General features: G+C 45.3%; 1 protein-coding gene across 1 annotated transcript in view; it reads right to left on the bottom strand.

Moving 5' to 3' along the window:
* The window catches only part of GPATCH3 (G-patch domain containing 3), a 212,852-nt gene extending 202,680 nt beyond the window's left edge, over nt 1–10,172 (bottom strand). The window contains exon 1 of the mRNA XM_069622879.1: nt 9,765–10,172. Within this exon, the coding sequence (XP_069478980.1) occupies nt 9,765–10,068 (304 nt within the window). The 5' untranslated portion in view covers nt 10,069–10,172. The remainder of the gene's footprint in view (nt 1–9,764) is intronic.
* Between the last annotated feature and the right edge of the window lie 8,877 nt (nt 10,173–19,049).

Below are 19,049 nucleotides of genomic sequence, written 5' to 3' on the forward strand. Positions count from 1 at the left end.
CTCTAAATTTCTTTCTAGACCTCACCATTCCAAACTTCTACATTCATCTTTTTTACCCTTCTCCTGCTTTCAGTACTGTCAGCCACTCCTCTCGCTCTCCAAGACCTTGGGTTTTGCGAATCTGCTCTTTCCTAGAACACCTCCTACCTGGAAGGTCGATCCTTTAAAATCTCTTGGAACTCGCAAACCTGACTCCACCCCCTTCGGCATCCCGAAAGGATCAGTGATTGGACCTCTGCTCTTCACCCTCTATATACCTCTGCCCTAGGAAGACTGATCTCATTCCTTCACTTTTTACTAACACCTTTTGCTGATGACAAATATTTTCCCTCCTTCACTCCAGCAATCTCTAAACAGATTATGAACGGTTTCACTGCAATTCACCGAATAGTTCTCCACTGCCTCATCCTAAACTCTTGAAAAATGTAAGTCATCTTTCCCCAGGTTCCAATACCATCTCTAACCCCCCAAACCCCTTCCATCTCCTTCCCACCAAACCTTGCTCATCAGACAAGGCTCACAAACATGGTGTCCTCTTTGATAGTGACCTCCAACTGCAAAATCTAAATTCATCAATACCACCCACTCTGCTGTTTGTGTTAACCTCCTCAACTTTAGGAGGTTTCCTTTTCTTACTTAACAGTCTACAAAAACTCTAATCTCCACTCACATGCTCAGCAAACTTGACTACTGCTGAATCCTAATCCTTGGCCTTCCCATCTACAAATTCGTCCCTCCAGACAAAGTCCTCAACTTTGCTACCTGCACTCTCTACAACCTACCAGGATCCTCCCCCACTTCTACCCAACAATATGCTTAGCTCTCCATGGACAACCACTCTTTCAAGTAACCGTCTGATTGTATCAGTTACTGATCTTGTATCTCGCGTAACACCATTTTGTTCCCTCAAATGCCCCTTTGCACCCAACCTCACCACCCCATACACATGCTGTACCTCCTCTCGCTCCTTCCTCCTCATCATCATCTCCTGACTCGACTGCAGGGTTTGAAACTGAGGGGAGCTGGGAGCTATTTAGCTCCTGCTTCTATCATAGTAGAGCTTGGCACCAACAGCTACCAGGAGCTACTTTTGGCTCCTGGGTATTTGGGAAAGTTAATAAAGAAAAATTAGAACACATCTAATACACAAATAATGGTTTATACATAATGGACAACATTTTAAAGTGGTGTCTCTAGTAGCTCCTGGTTCCCCTATGGCAGCTCCTGCCTACAAGTTGATGCCGACACCCAGGAGCTGGTTTTAGCTCCTGCTCATCAAATCTCAATTTCGAACCCTGGAGTGGAACCCACTGCCCAGAACAAGCAAAGCCAGCCCAACTGTGGATTTCTTCAAAACTCTGCTTAAATGTAATTACTTGCTAAAGAGGGAGCTTCCCCTGCCCTCACCCCATGTTCCCTAGCTGACCTCACCACCACCTCCAGCGACGCTTAATGTAATTCTGTATATTTAAAAACAGCACTCCATTTTAGGCCACTCCACTGAAGCATTTGCCGCTCAGGTCACTGTTACTTTTGTAATTCGTCTGTTTTCTTATTTTTTTTCCTGTCTGTTTTCCCCTTGTTATAGGTCCCATTTTTTTTCCAGCCTCAAACTGGCGCACCACTTGTTCTCAACTTTGTGCTAAATATACAGTGACCCCTCCTAAAATGCATCCGTCATCTGTAAATGTGTTATTGTTTGTCATTTCTGTTCAGAATGTACATCCCTGTTCTTCAAATACACACAAATACCTATTTTTGTAGACAAGCTGCATTTGATGGTGTAATATCGGTGACTCTCCCTACTTACAGCTTGGGGACCACCTTTAATTCACTTAAATAAATTCGAGTTTTGATCAGTCGATTTTCTTTGCCAGAATTGTGAGATGAACTGTATATTTTGGGGCATTAGATCACGGGTGCCTGCTTAGTTTGCACATGGAAATTTCATTTAATTTCACCACCAATTATGCGCTAAAGTATAAAGGTTGGACTCTCCTTGTAATGTTATTTTATCTGATGTCACTTCACATGCTCTAGAGAAAAATCTAAAGGTTCAGGGATATATATGCACAGGGGTCGAAATTGGGATTTGTTCACTAGGAGCAAAAAAGAAACTCCTGAGTATCTGGCATAATCAGTTGGGAAGGCTGTGAGGAACCAGGAGCTAGTAAGTAGCGCACAGCAAATGTAACTTTGCTCAAGATGCAAACTCTAACCTTTTGTCATGTTATATTATCCAATATTATCTGAATGTCCTTTAGGCAAGTTCTTTATTCTCCCTGATACACATTCCCAAACATGCACAGTTAATATCACATAGCTAGGTTTGTATGGCCCCAATTTCCACATGAGTCAAAGTAGCTCCTGCTAGTTGTTGGTTTCAAATTAACCAGGCTCCACTTGGCTATAACCAGGTGCTAAATAGCTCCCAGTTCCTAGCAATTTCGAACCCTCTATGCACAACCTTTTCAGGGGTATTCTACCTTTGCCGACCTTCCCAGGGAAGCTCAATGTCTCCAGAGCCCTGGTTCTCTCTAGGCTGGACTATTGCTACAGCCTCTTCCTCAATCTGCCTCTTTCCACTCTTCACCCCTCCAACTAATCCAGAATGGAACTACAAGACTTATCCTTGGGCACAAGCCCGGGGACTGCATCTCTCCTGCCCTAGAATCTCTCCACTGGCTCCCGGTGAACGGAAGGATCTTTACATCCACCCCCCCCCACCAAAAAAATACATCCCGACCAGAGCCCTTTGTTTATCTGGCTCCAACACTCTGCAGGTCAAACGTTTCTACAAGCAGGGAGTGGAAGGTTGATTCCTTTCCGCAGCTGGCTCCTCCCTTTAGATTGGTCTTCTTTCCCCCTCCAACTTGAGCCGGATATTCTAAAGTTCTGGTAACTTCAAGACTTTCCTTTTCTCTCCTTCCTTCCTTCCCTCTTCCTCTCCTGTGCCAACTCTCCTCTGCCACTTCAACTGGGAACTGGTCCCTTCAGAGTCATACAGGGGGACATACCAACCGCCACCAGTCCCCGCTGCAACCATTGCCAGCACGTGTCCTAGGGCTCCCTTATCTGAACTAGCCCAAATCGGTCCACCCTGCCCACCGCACTCATCCTCCCTTTTTCCCCTGGCACTTACCTTCTTGTCACCCCCAGCTCTTCCCTGTCCTTCTCTGAGGGCACCACACTCCTGCACTTCTCCCTCTACCGCCTCACCCCCTGCACCTACCGCCTTCTAACGCACTTGCACAAGACCAATATAACCTCTTTTTTTGGTTCTACGCTCATGATACCATTCTCTCTGCCCCCACCACCCTCTTGTCTTGTGACACCTATACACATGTCCAATAAATAAAATGCATAACAGTCCTACAGGTTTGTCAGTCTTATTTTATGTTGTGTAGTGTGTCTTGTCCCTCTAGTGTATTGCCCTTTAAAGAGGGGTCATGACACCATGCTAAGAAAAGGGAGCTCCTGCGTGCACGTGCACAGCAGCAGACTCCACCAATGGATTTACTGTGTCCGTCTCTCACTCTGTGCCTGCAGGCCCATACCGTGTGATCACGGTCCTGCTGGCCTTGTTGCTGTGGGACCCTTTGCCAGCATGGTGGCCTGGGTCTGCACAGGCCCCTTTGCCAGCATGGTGGCCTGGGTCTGCACAGGCCGATCCATCAGTCGGATGCTCCGGGCATCTATGGGTGCTCCGACACCCTGGGCCCGAGTCCACATAACCCATCAGGGTCTGCCCTGGAACCCAGCAAGACCGGGTTACACCAAACATCCAACAAAGTGCTGTTGCCTCCAGCACTGATGGGGCCGGCTTGAGTGGCCTGGCCGGGGCCGCAAAACTAGCACATTCAAAAATGCCTTGGTCACCAAGGTTATCATGAAAGTGGATAGGGGGCAGAACGTGAATGATACTGTAGAAATTGTTATGTAGTTCCATGCACACGTATTTAAATACGTGATGTGAGGAACTCAATGTGTCATGGTTCTGGAATGTAGCCATTCCAGAACCATTTTGCGTTATGCTCCTGCCCCGGATGGTTAGACTCTGGGGGCTCTATGAATAAACACACTTTGTACAGATATACAGCGTTTATTATTTATAACAATTGGCGACGAGGTGACCGAAACGCCTCACCTGATGCCCTCGGAGTTCCGTGTGCTGCTGTTACTGTCCATGAGCAGCTGCTTGGACGCAGGCGAGTGGGAAAACCCTGACGGCAGTGCAGCTGAGGAACTTTAAGCCTGTAAACCCCACATGAGGCGTTGGACGTGGGTGGAATAAGCTACTCGCAATTGCCATGAGTAGACTTTGAAATCCGACGTCAAATTATTAGCCCAGGCGCCCGTGCGGAGAGGTGCATTTTATGAACCTCTAGTATCCGTTCAACCAAGAACCCATTAGAGGACAGGACCTATCAGCGTGCCACAACGTGACGGCCATTTTGGGAAGATGTGTGTGTAGCTGGGTAGCCATAGCAACCACTGTACGAAGGACTACAGCAACTCAAACAAGTCATACATTACGTTACGTGAACGTGCTGGCTGCAACGAACGCCACAAAAGTTGGCATAGAGGACGCACTGCTGCGCGTTTGGCTACTTTATGGATTATATTGTCTAAAACAAGCATCCACAACAACCAAGTCACGGCATATCTAATGAATATATGTGGACCGACAGGCAACAATTAAGAATTGATGCAGCACATATGCAAAATGGAACACTATAGTGAATAAGCAGAGGACAAAACAAAAAAGAAAAAAAAGAAAAAGGAAAAGGGTGTAGAGTGAAACCAGAGGCCGGAGCCCTTGTGTACCAAAAGGGACAGTGCCCAAGGATGTGATGAATACCCTGGCCTAATTGACATTTCACTTAGTGGTAACACTGCCAAGCGTTGCCCAAACACAAAAAAAAAAACAAAAAAAAAAATTAAAAAAAAGAGAGAAAACAACAATTAACAGAATATACCAAGCCACCACACCATTTCACATATAACCTCAACCCCCTGACATCATGCAACACGTCACAGCCCCAGTGCAATTCATTCCACTGCCTGTTAACCCCACGTGTCCATGGGAGCAGTGGGTGGACTGGTTCCAGGTATATTTAAGGGCTGTGGGGGGGCAGCAAGTATAATGATGACCTCAAAGAAGCCACTCTATTGAACTGCATCGGGGCAGAAGCGTTGAGGATTTTTAGGGCGCTTCCTGACTTGGAAGAAACAGAGAGTGGAGCTGGTGACAACAATTGTAAATTTGAAAGTGCATTAGGAAAGTTAGCTAAGCATTTTGGAAACAAAACCAATATCGTGCTAGAAAGATACAGATTTTTCTCCAGACGCCAGTTGAAGGGAGAATCCATAGATGCTTACATAGCGGCGCTGAGGAGTCTCATTTCCACATGCAAATTCACTGGGGTCGGTGAAGAATATTTAAGGGACCAATTGGTGTTGAACATGGCAGAGCCACGCATACAACAAAGATTGTGTCAAACTAAAGATCCATCATTAGAACAGGCTGTGGAAATTGCCAGAACCATGGAACTTGGTGATGAGGTTTGATAAGCCCGACGACAAGGAAATCAGGATGGTCCAGGAAGAAGCGAGAGAAGTCCCTGAAGAACCTTTGGTGGCTATGGTAAGAAGAATGTCAGTTAATAATTCCAGAGCTAACTCGAAGAGGGGAAGAGACACTGGATACAGGAACCAGCCACAGAGTCACTGTCAAAAATGTGGGTGGTACAAACATAATGACACTGAAAAAGAATCCCCCGCAGCAGCTGTAGAATTTTACAAGTGTGGCCACACAGGTCATTTTGCAAAAGTGTGCAAGAATGTTCGTGGGAGAGGAGGAAGATTTAACAGATATCCATTTAACAGACCACCAAGAAACGCAGTAAGAGTGGTAGAAGAAGATGTTGGACATGACAACATGCTGACAGTGAGAAGCGAAAACAAACAAGTACAAATACTCACAGTTACGGCAGTAGGAGAAAAAGGACTGTGGGTTGACATGAAAATTAATGGAATGTCTTTGCCCAGAATGGTAGATACTGCGTCTCCATACGCCATGGTTGATGTCAACACCTTGGTTGAGATATTAGCTGGTGACATGCGGAAATTACAAAATGCAGGTGTAAGGGCAACGGGTTACGGCAAAACCGCAATTGAAATCATTGGTTGTACCTGGGTAAAGTTACGTTTCCGTGAAAGGGAATATTGCAAACTATACGTAGCTAAAAACGGCTCATCAGTAGTTGGATGGGAAGAGCAAGCGGTGCTACGTATCAGGATCCACCCAGGAGAAGAGGTTCCCATATTGAGCGTTTTCAAGGACAACAATGACATTAAAGCTGTGTTGGCGAAACAAGTCTTTAACAGGAAAATAGGACTTGGAGGGATTCCAACACAAAATTCTGAAGAAGGGAGCAAAACCTATTGCACATAAGGTGAGAGGATTTCCAATCCGCACAAAGGAGGTTCTCAAAATAGAACCATTCCGTCTCTGTGAACAAAATATAATTGAATCCATTGAAAGCTCGGAATGGTTGGCCCCCATAGTTTTATTCAAGAAACCGGTTGGATCCATAAGAATGTGCATGGACCTCAGAGACCTCAACAAAAATATCTAGATAGCAGTTCTCCTATGTTGGGAAGAGGATGTCTGTCTAACAACCCTGAAGCCAGCTACGTTTTTCAGCACTTTAGACCTATCCTCGGTTTACCATCAAATAGCCTTAGAAAAGGAATCTAAATATTTGACCTCATTCGTCACTCCACTTGGTGCATTCATGTTTAAAAGGATGCCGTTCGGTCTTGCCTCAGCCGCGGCAGTATTTCAAAGACTAATGTCAATATTATTTGGAGGTCTCGAAGGTGTATGCTGCTTCCAGGATGACATTTTAATATCAGCCAACAAAGAAGAGGAGCACGATGCAAAGTTGATGGGGGTGCTGCAAGTGATTCAAAAGAGTGGTCTCACTTTAAAGCTTGACAAATGCAAGATTAAGTGCAACCAAGAGTCATTCTTGGGTCATTTAATTGATGCCAATGGGATTAGTCCTAAAGAAGAATTGATGAATACCATTTTAAACATCACTGAACCAAAAAATAAAGACCAACTGAGAAGCTTCTTGTGCCCGACTGAATATTATTCCAAATTTGTACAGGATTACAAAAACAAAACCAAAAACATGAGAGAGCTTATGAAACAAACAATCTTCGAAATACATATGGTCAAATGAGTGCAAACAAGAATTTGAACATTTAAAAACTACAATCAATGAAGCACCAACGCTTAGCATGTTCGATTGTAAAGCCAAAACCATAATTTCGGTTGATGCCAGTAAGATTGGTTTGGGCGGTGTATTTGAGCAGCTACAAGATAAAGGTAACAATAGCGTTTGCATCAAGAGTCCCAAGAGATGCAGAATTGAATTATTCGATGATAGAAAGAGAAGCCTTGGGGGTAGAATGGATTTTAGAACATTTTAGGAACCTGTTGTGCGGACTGCCCATCATTCTCAAGACTGATCACAAGCCTTTGCTACACGTGTTGCAGTCCAGAACACCACATTTGATATCAACAAGGATTAGGCGATGGATTCTGGACATAATGCAGTACAACATCTTCATATGTTATACCCCCGGTAAATTGAATATTGTAGCGAATTGTTGCTCCAGGATGCCAAGGGAAAGTACAGGGACCAATGTTGAGATGGAAAAAGACTTGGGGGGTGATGACATCATTGCCACCATAAATCCTGGTATACTGAAAGAAGAATGGGAGAACATAGCTGATGTTGATCAGGAGCAAGAGAACATCAGGAAAGCGATAAACAATGACTGGCACGAATACGATCAGAGTTTGAGATTACGCTAAAATCAAGGAAGAAATTTGGATGGATTCAAGACACATCTAGAGGAGACCGAGTCATCCCTCCAGTGAGACTGAGAAACAAAATAATTGCTTTAGCGCATGAGGGACATTTGGGGAGGAATTTGACCAAGAGAAGAGTAAGGAGCACATGCTGGTGACCGGGTGTTTGGAGAGAAGTTGAAGAAAGTGTTAGAAATTGTGTTGCGTGTGCTACAAGTGACAAAACTAAAAATGTGAGGAAAACACCCCTTCATCCTGTTGAGATTCCTGATAAGGTGTGGTCCAGATTAGCCATAGACATAATGGGACCGTATGAACATTTGGAAGCTGTTAGGATATAAATTGTAGTTCTTGTAGACTACACCTCAAAATGGGTTGAGTGGGGAGTTATTGAAGAGAATGTCACCACTGGAAAAATCTTACACTACTTAAGTGATATTTTTAGTAGAGAAGGTGACCCCAAAGAGATGTATCAGACAATGGGCCCCAATTTACCTCTCTTGAATTTCAACTGTTTCTAAAGGAAAGGGCAATTGACCATATAAAGACATCATTATATCACCCCATAGCAAACAGACTTGTCGAGAGGATGAACAGGTTTGTGAAGGGGGTGATCCAATTAGCTATCTTTAACTCACTTCCATGGAAGGAAGCTCTCAAGGAAGCCCTGTGCACTTATAGAACCACTCCACACACCACTACAGAGGTTGAACCCTTTACTATGATGAGGGGCAGACACGCGTTCAACCGTCTGAGAGCTGCTTGGTTGTTTTCAGGAGCAAGGGATGTGCATCTGGATATTGAACAGATCATAAAGAGTAATTGAGAAACAGAAAAAGTACAAGTAACTTTACGACCAAAGAAACGGAGTAAAAGAAAAGACGTATAAAAAAGGAGATTGGGTTTGTATCAAAGAACCTAAAAAAAACAATGAAGGGAGAATCCGGAATTAGACCACCACAAAGAGTAGTAAGCAGTTCTGGCAAATCAGTTGTGTTGGAGGATGGCAAGAAGTGGTCTTTTGATGATATTGTTGGGATGCAGAGTGGTGCTGAAAGCCCCAGCAGCAGTGACTTGGGCAACTGTGTGACAATGGACTGCAACGACTATGGACCGCAAGACAGTGGTCAAGAGATGTGCGTCCAAAAGTCAGGGTCTGGTAGCAGATCTACTGATAGTGGACTGTCAAGAAGAAATCGTAGGATCATTCAAAATTTCAAAAGTGACTATGTAGATTACTAGTGGTCTCAAAACATTGCTGCCTAGTGTACCCTTCATTTATATTGTTTAAGAGTATCCTTTAATTATGATAGTTTTAATAACTTAGTAATTTTTCGGAAAATACACATGTTCTTTACTTTGACTGTGTGACACAACACACTCACTGTAATTAATTATCAGTAATATAAGGAAGGGGGATGTTATATAGTTCCATGCACACGTATTTAAATACGTGATGTGTGCAACTCAATGTGTCATGGTTCTGGAATGTAGCCATTCCAGAACCATTGTGTGTTATGCTCCTGCCCCGGATGGTTAGACTCCGGGGGCTCTAAGAATAAACCCACTTTGTACAGATATACAGCGTTTATAAAGTGCCCTGCAAAATTCATTTTGTAGAGGTTGCCATCCTACATATAACTGCAAGTTGTCATAGAAAGCAGTAGAATACCGGGCAAAATGTCACAATACACCCTACCAATCCATGCGCAACTATATAGATATATAAAGCTGGCCAATACGGAGATAAGGAGATGCTTAGAATAGGTACACAATTATGCAAATGGCAGCAGTGCGGTTATAAATCCCAGTAACATATAATCCAGTTTTAGCAATACTGGCGACGAGGAATGTAATATATAGCATTATATTGTACCTGCACAGGGAGGCGGTGTCTTTACCCTGCGGATCACACAGCGGGGCCCAGCTACGACGGCACCTCCCTGCCCCGTCCAGTGTCTCCCACTGTACATCCGCACCAGGTCCAGTGCTTTCCCGGGTCGCACGGACACCAGGCAGCAGCAGCCACCCCCGGGCTCCCCCTGTGGTCTGTGTCGGTAGTGAAAACAGTCAAAAGCTCCCGTCTCCGTGAACTGGCTGAAGTGGGCGCGAAGGTGGGCGGCTCGCAGGGCTGGTGGTATGCAGCACACAACCAGGAGCTCTGCCCCGGGAGCCGCCATCAAGCCCGGCTACGGGAGGCAGGCCGCAGGAAGCCTGGAAAGCAGCTCTCGCGAGCAATGTTGACAGGTTGGAATTGAAAAATAAGCTCATGTCCTTTCGAAACAAGCCGGAAACAAGCTGCCTCCCCTACAAATAAGCTGAAGAAACACGCGCACACCTAAAAAGGTGCTGAGAAGTCACAAAAGTCAGAATGTCACATTACATGATAAACATACAGAGGGGATCTACACAGTATGTTACAACAACAAAAAAACTTTATTGAATCTTGATTTTTTTATTGAATTTTATTTATTCATTTATTTATCTAGAATTCTTATAAAGGGCTATTTGCCCACGGTCCTCAGAGTGCTACAAAGAAAATAGAACTACAAACAATACATACATAACAAAAAACACAAAAAGTGGACAGGAAAAGATGAAGAGAAGAAAGGTATAAATCAACAATCCAATAAAACAATCAATTCATGAGTTCATAAGAGCCATCTGTGTAGCTCTCAACCATTTGTGTTGCAAAGGCGGGTGAAAACACCCGACTTTGTTATTGGCGGTTGAGAGCCCATTGAAGCGAATGGGCGTGCAGGAGGCTTGGCGGGTGAGTCGGCTGTTTACAAGGCAGGTGACACCCACCAAAAGTGTGTGAATTGAGAGCTATGCATCTGAACATAATTTAACAAAAGCATTTGCAGACCCTGGTGGGACAGAACTATGGTTCAGTGAGTGCTTGTTTCCTGGAGACGAGAAGGATGGTAGTCCTACTTTCATGGGTAGCATAGGCTCAGGGCTAAACCCGACTCGCTGTGGTGGGGGGGCTCACTATGGACATCCAGTGGCCCCCCCTTGAGTGCCATGGTTACTGACACTCCACAGGCCCAGTGCCTGTGGGGGTGGGGGCCTGCCCTGGACATCCAGCAAGCCCCATGGTACTTTGGGACACCAGCACCATTGGGGGTTGTGGGGGCACAGCCTGCCAGACCCCTGTCCATGCGGACCTCTGCCACCGTCCTGGCACGAGGGTCCCACGGCATCAGGGCCTGCAGGCCTGTGCCTCCACGTGTAGGCCTGCAGCCTACATAGTAATGAGACACGGACTCAGGAGTTCCTCTTATGGAGTGCAGCCGTTTTGACGCACGTGCCTGCAGGGCTCTCTTTTGTTAGGTTTAAAAGGGCAATACACGGGGGAGGGACACATCCCCTTAAAGGGGCAACACACACATAGGGTTCACTACATCACATCCCTCCTTTTTCATAATGAACAAAACAACTAATAATACAACATAACTAATTTTCCCCCACCCGTTACAGAATGACATTACTTCAGATTCGGGGGAGCCAACTTCACACGAGATATGCTGTTGGCACACATATAGTCACACATTCTTATCTACATATCACCCACCAACCCATCACCCTCAGGTGGCGGTCACAGGGATACACCCCCGGTGGATGGTTAGCAGTTGTACCACATGTTACAAACCCTTTATTAACCTGGGGTATGGAATTCCAACCATTGCATGACGCTCCCGGATGACCCCTACCGCTTACAGGAACACATTTTCACATCACTGTCTTTTACTGAGACCACTTTTAGCATATAAATCCTATGCAGGTTCACAGCATCAAAACACATATTTACTGAGTCCTCTTAAAGAAAAAAAGGAGGACTTCAGGAAACCAGCTCGTTCTCCATGAGTGTCCGTTCAAGAGCCCCTTCCCCGGTCCAGGTCCATTGATGGTACAGTTCACAGCCGGCAAAGCTGCACCTGGCAGGTGGTGCCAGGTGTCACATCGGCATAGGCCCTTGATGTTGTGTGCAAATCGTGCAGGAGTCACTTCCCCCCACATTCACGGCCCTTGATGGTACAGTCCACAGCTGGCAACGCCACACCTGGCGGATGCCAGGGGCCACCTCGGCATAGTCCACTGCTGTTCAGAGCACGGCAGCGAGATGCAGGTCTCAGGGCGTCAACCTGCTCCATCTGCTGTGGGTATGACACGGGGTGACAGGACATCACTCACCCTCTCTTCGCGGTGCTTCCCCAGTCAGGATGATCTCTTCCTCCAGGGCATAGGAGGGTGCCCAAGCACTCATGGGGAGCTGCAACCCATACCCGGCCCGCTGCACTTCTTCCAGGTGGCAGGTGAAAGGGTTGCATGGTTTGGTCCGCCACAAAGTATTGGCTGAACTGGTGTTACACATTGCTTTGAAGGAGCGTTTGCTTGCCTAAACGTTTGTGCTCCACGGCTGCATCTACAGCACACTTCGTTTCCTCGGCACTGCGAGCGAGGCTCTTGCCGAGGTTCCTTCTGCTTCCTGGAGGAGGCGGACCTCACTGCGGTCACGTGACGGACCACGTGACTTAGAAGGTCCTTTTATTCACGGACTAACCACCCTTGCGGCGTTAAGCCCTGGAGGCAGTAAGGGCTGGAGCCGCTGTTGTGCTGTTTGGCTGTGACCTGTGAGTAAATTGAATTGGGGTCTTGAGCTGCAAATTCATTCACAAGTACTTCTCCAGTTCTCGGGGTGCGGGGTGAAGAGTCGGACTCTGGCAGCTCCACAAGCCGTCGGGCGTTCCCTACCCTGAGACTGAGCGCTTCTTCTGGTTCCTTTGACGAATGTGGCTATTTCTAAAAAAATAATTTACTTAATTACGTACTGACTAAGAACATTTCCATCTCCAGTTTATAATACATCTGTTTTTATTATTTTTCTTTGGCTGCATAGATCCATTTTTATTTGTATTTTTAAATCCAAGAGTGTATTTGGACAAGTTTCATCTCTGTCTGAGGTTGGCTCTGTTTTCTAGTGCAATATTTTTAGATCTCAGTGTTCATATTTTTATCAACTGCTTTGTACGTTATTTTTGTGTATTTTAATGTAAATACTAATCATTGTAATTCAGGTTTACTTCTAGCTTAACCCATTATTATTATTTCCTTAAGTCCCCTGTATTTTTTCTCCTGGGTTTTTGTTCTCTCTGAATGACACGTAAGGGACTTCGAAGTCAGACAGCTATGGAGGCTTCACTGGCTTCGACTCCCTCTGCTATTGGTAATTTTCCCTCTGTTTCATCAGTTACTACTCTGTTAGATGTCCCCCCCCACCGGCTATACTGGGGAATCTACATCATGTTCCAGTAGATGCCCCTTATAACCCTTTACTCCTTAAAACCCTGGCCCAGGCTCAAATTCATGTCAGTGATAGGTCTGAGGTATTTAATGCTATAGGTATCATTCCACGCAATACAGCTTATAATAGCTGTATCTTTAATGGAATTCATGATATCTCGATAGATACACAGGAAGAACGTCTAGCAGCTACTTTAGCCTCTAATCTTGTGGAAGGTGCTACTCTTCAAAAAGGGCCATTTGGACTACTCTAACAACAATATGGTCAATATTGTTTTTTCAACACCTGCTCAACCTTATCCAAGGACGCCTAAACTATCTGTCATGGCAGCTGACTCTGTAGCTAATGCCCCTGAATTACCAATGGTGACGGTCAATGGGAACGTTGTTTCTCCTCCCATTAAACCTTCGCCAGAGGTTAATTCCTCAGCTAGGGGCATAAATCATACTTCGTCTATCAACGTTAATCTTTTTACCAATGTGGCTGGAACTCCATACACTCCTACAGGGAAATCTATTCTGTTCAAAACTCCACTCAATAAAACCCATAATCCTACCCTAAAAACAAAAACCAATCTGGGTACCCAAGGGAAACCAATTCAAGGGAAAAATATCTCACACTTCTTTGGAAAGAGGACTACATCTAGTACCCTTGTTAAATCTCTACACCCACTTCCAACAGTGTGTTCATCGGACCATACTAATCTAGTTGATGTAGCTAAGAAATTGGACATTGAAGATCCTTTAGCTCAGGATATTGACGACATCAGCATTATAGAATGTGCAGATAAGGCAATCGCTGATAGTCACCTGGGCCCCAATTGTAATAATACAAATAATGTCACCCAGCAAATCTGCGATGATTCCTTTGTAGGCTCTCCCTCAGATCTCATCAACTTTATTGATGAGTATACAGAGAAACAAAATTGGTTGAAAGAAAGGGGTCTACTTCCAGACTCAAAAAAGGATCAGGGCAGCAAGTCTATCCTACATCATACTCTCAAAGAGGCAGATGAAAGAATTAAACTTTCTCAACCTACTATCTCGGCTCTGAACATGGTTCTGAGTTCCTCTGTGAGTTTGTATGATAACATATGGTCTGATGTTAGATCACATTCTGTTAAGAAAGGAAGAAGGCATACTATGGCAAAAGGGAAAATGCACACAGTTGCACTGTGAACAACTCTGAATCTAACAACGTGTATATAATACCCAAGTCTTGTGTATATATGTAAACCCAGGAATGTCAATAAGGTAAAAACAGTATTACCAATCTAGGAAAAGGGATGTAGGGTAAACACTTAGGACCTCCTTATGGTTGAAAGGAAAAGTCAGCAAACTCTTTACCCACTATGCTCTTACAGATACTGACAGAGCTAAACCCACGTAGCGGGCAAGCAAGGACAGATTCTGTGAACTGACAATCTGTAGAATACTGAATAAGGCAATTATAAACAGTACTCACGAGGACCGGAAAGACCACTTGAATGTCAGTGATTACACGAACCCTGTAGATCAAACAGGGACCCAGAAGGCTGTAAAAGCAAAGGGTTAAAGATAACAAAATACATAAACCCTAGTAAAAGGCAAGTCTGAATTGTGATAATAAATCGTGAGGAAAACAAAAGGGGAACACTCTGGAACTTGTAACAACAAACCCACACCTAATAATCAATGGAAAATGAATGCAGAAATGCAAGGGATAAATCGTGAGGAAAACTAAAAGGGGAACACTCTGGAACTTGTAACAACAAACCCACACCTAATAATCAATGGAAAATGAATGCAGAAGTGCAATGGAAAAATCGTGAGGAAAACTAAAAGGGGAACACTCTAGAACTTGTAACAACAAACCCACACCTAATAATCAATGGAAAATGAATGTAGAAGTGCAATGGAAAACATGGAGTGGAATCTCAATAAATTGGATCAGGAGCAGGGAAAATGATATCACAAAAGGAAACCTTTCCCACCCAATCCAAGGAGAAAAGGCAGTAACTAATTCTACGAAAGTAAATAATAATACATCATGCTTTTCAGTAACCAGGGCAGCATAAAGGGACAGAAAACACCGGCAAACTGGGCTGCATCAATTAGTAAAGTACAGAGAAAGGCTGTCTGCAGACAGAGAAAGACAGAAAGGGAAATTCAGAAAGCATAAATCAAATAAGCGCATAAATCCGCAATCCAGGACAGAGGAACAAGATACAGGAACTAGTAACTGGGCAGAAAGCTAGGAACAGGAATAGGTACAAGGCATGGAACTAGGAACAAGGAACTGGAACTAGATACAAGGCACAGAAACTAGGAACAAGGAACTGGAAATAGATACTTGGCTCAAAATCTATGAACAGGGTACTGGAACTAGGTACAAGGCACAGAAACTAAGTACAGGAAACAGGGACTAGTCACAACAGGAACACTGCTACAATGACCAGCGCCGGACTGAAGCAAACTGAGGTTTTTAAAGCTGCTTAACGAGCACACCCCCAGGCGTGTTGCCTGCTGCACCTGGAGCCACAGGTGTTGCCTATCCTCCTCCCAGCCTTGTGCTGCAAGGGAGGAGATGATGCCGTGAGCCAGGCATTCTGGGAAGCAAGAGGTGAAGCAGTGAGCCAGGCATTCTGGGAAGCAAGAGGTGAAGCAGTGAGCCAAGGCATTCTGGGAAGCGTAGTCCTTTGATTTGAGTAACATGCTGGCTGCCAGGGAGGAGATGAAGCAGTGAGCCAGGCATTCTGGAAAGTAGGAGGTGAAGCAGTGAGCCAAGGCATTCTGGGAAACATAGTCATTTGATTTAAGTAGCATGCTGGCTGCCAAAAACCTGGAATGGATCCGGAAGGGAAGTAACTTGGAAAATCAGGTTTAAACACTCCCAATTCATCAGAGCACTGTAGCATAGGGTTCGAAGGAAATGTCCAGTAAGGAATAAACCCCAGAACATGCCCCCAAGTGGCGGGGACGGGAACGAAGGGAGCGAGCCGTGACACTATACCCCCTTCCACGGCCGACTCCAGGCGGCCGTTACTCGCACAAAACATCTTCCTTCCATGACTGGAGCGCTTCGTCTTCGGAGGTGGCACAGACGAAAACAATGATCCACGGGCAGAAGCAGAAGGACTGGAATGAATAGAATCAGGCTGCAGTCTATAAGAGTCATAGGCAGGTTTTCGGTAAGGAAAGGACTCATGGGTTGAAGAAAGGCATGAAGGACTGGCAGGACCCGAAGCAGAGTCGGAAGGTCCGGGAAGCTTAGTCACTGGAAGAGGATATGCATACATCTTTGGGGAGAGAGGCAGGCTGGTGCTACATGCCTTAGACAACGGTAGAAGTTCTGTTAGCCTCACTGCCGAGAGTGGACACACAGGAGGTGAGGAAACAGCAGGTTTCAGGAAATGTTTATGTTCGGAAGAGGAAGCTGGCGGCTGAGGTAGAGGTTCGGATACTCTGTCATCCATCTGGGTAAAAGTTTGTGGTTGAAAGTGACAAAGATTCGCCTGCATAAGTTCCATGCCTTGGAGGTCTGGAGATCCAATGGGTTGTACAAGGCTGGCACTCCCATTGACAGTCATGTAGCCAGTCAAGTAGCCACCTTGTTGCACGTGGGATACAACCGCAGGAACGTTTGGCATACTGATAGGAGTGTTAGACACAGTACTTGGAACATCAGGCATACTAGCAGCGGGAGCAAAAACAGGCACATCTTGAACTGCAGCAGACTTTCCCCTCCTTCGGCTACTAGCACCCAACTGGCGCTGCAGCTGGAGGGCCGTGCCCGTCCCTTCCCTCAGGCTCATGTGGGATCCGGCAACAAAAGGGTTGTCAAGCGGTTGATCAAAACCGGACTCCAAACGCGGACCGTCCAGCCCGCTATCTTGGTCGGCTACTCGTTCGGTGACTGGGCCGTGGTGGATGGCATCCGTTTCTCTCTCGTAATACTCCAGGCAAGTCCAGCGGCCTCGCATGTAAGGCCCTCCCGAGTCGTGAGCCGGCTTGATGTTTCTGAAGGGAGAGCTGGCAGAAGTCTCAGACTCAGATGTAGCATATGCGGGAGGTGCTAATTCTACAGACAAGCAGTTGGGAGAATTAGCTTGTGTAAAAGGCAGGCCTTCTGGTGATCCTCCTGAAGCATAGGATGGGCAGATTGGATGTTCATCCGTAATAAATGGCTGGGATTTAGGAGGTAGCTCTGAAGTAGATGAATCTGCAACATGATCAAACAGAGCAGACAGGTTCACCTCCGATATTGGCAGGGAGGCTGAGCAGGATACAGGTCTTTCATGAACTGAAGCCAAACTAGCAGTAGGCTCTGGGACCGGAGACAGGCACTCAGGATGTGCTACCAGAGGCTTCATGGTTGAAGGATAAACTGCTGGATGAGTCAATGTATCCGAAAACAGGCATGCCAGAGGAAATTCAGAGGCTGAGGGCATGCAAGCTGGAGCCGTCTCGTTAGCAGAAGACAAACTTGTCAAGGTCTTTGGCTCTGACCACGTACATGGTGAAGACTCTTGAGTGACTGGCAGATATAGCAATTGTTCATTGATTGAAAACACGTTTGACAATGATGACTGCAGAGCCGTGGACTGGGTAGTCGAAGAGTCAATAGTTGTAGAAGGACAGACTGAAGTCCCAGAAGTCGACAGACATATTTGTGAATCAGGAATGGAAAGCACCTTTAGGACGGTTGACTCCATGACACCATTAACCAAAGACTGAGCTGGACCCATGCCGCACCTTTCCTTAGTGGATGACATGGAGTCATTTCCAAAGTCTCTGTTAATCAGGATTCCGTCAAGTGTCCATTCCTTTGTCTTAACTTCTGAAGGTGGCAGATTATCTATCAACAGTTCAGGAATCGCTTGCCTGGTCCTTGTTTTAGTATACTGTGGAATGAGTCCATCAAAATAAGAAATATGTACTGTCTTTGATTGTTCATTGTGACAATATTTGGCAGAAGGAGGAGTGAACACAGAGGTAGCATCGTTTTCCACATCAGCTTGAATGTTTACTTCAGTCTCAGCAGCTGGATCAAGGGCTGAACCTAAGCCTACAGTAATGACTGATTCTGTGTACGCATCCATTGTGGATTGTGTTCGGAATACAGAAGCATGTATGTGTTCAAACTCTGAATTATGACTGACTGCTACAGAGGAATTCTTAGGCAAAGGAGTGACTTGTAAATCTTCTACTAACAGCAATTCCTGACAAACGGTAGAACAATTGTCAGAATCTGTGCTCTGAATAAGTGCTGTGCAAGAAAGAGGACTCTCACTCCCAATAGGTTTTTCATATTGACAAGTATCAGGACCTACTAAAACCTCCTCACTCAGAGATTGAACAGTATTCACTTCATCAACGGATAAAGTGTGAGGTGTAGTCAGAAACAATCGTAAAGTTTTATTCTCCTCTAGTAAACTGATGTATTCTCGTCTTAATTCCTCAAGTTCAACTCTTAACATGCCCAGGCTTAACTGTACATCCCTATCAGTAGTCACAAGGGAAGGCATGGTGGCATCGGGGCTGGAACCTGCCCTAGTCATCTGGACGTGTACAAACGGGAATTAGGGCTGGTCATTCTGTTAAGAAAGGAAGAAGGCATACTATGGCAAAAGGGAAAATGCACACAGTTGCACTGTGAACAACTCTGAATCTAACAACGTGTATATAATACCCAAGTCTTGTGTATATATGTAAACCCAGGAATGTCAATAAGGTAAAAACAGTATTACCAATCTAGGAAAAGGGATGTAGGGTAAACACTTAGGACCTCCTTATGGTTGAAAGGAAAAGTCAGCAAACTCTTTACCCACTATGCTCTTACAGATACTGACAGAGCTAAACCCACGTAGCGGGC

This window comes from Ambystoma mexicanum, chromosome 11, assembly GCF_040938575.1.
Source record: "Ambystoma mexicanum isolate Mex_15411 chromosome 11, UKY_AmexF1_1, whole genome shotgun sequence".
In the NCBI taxonomy this organism is placed as follows: Eukaryota; Metazoa; Chordata; class Amphibia; order Caudata; family Ambystomatidae; genus Ambystoma; species Ambystoma mexicanum.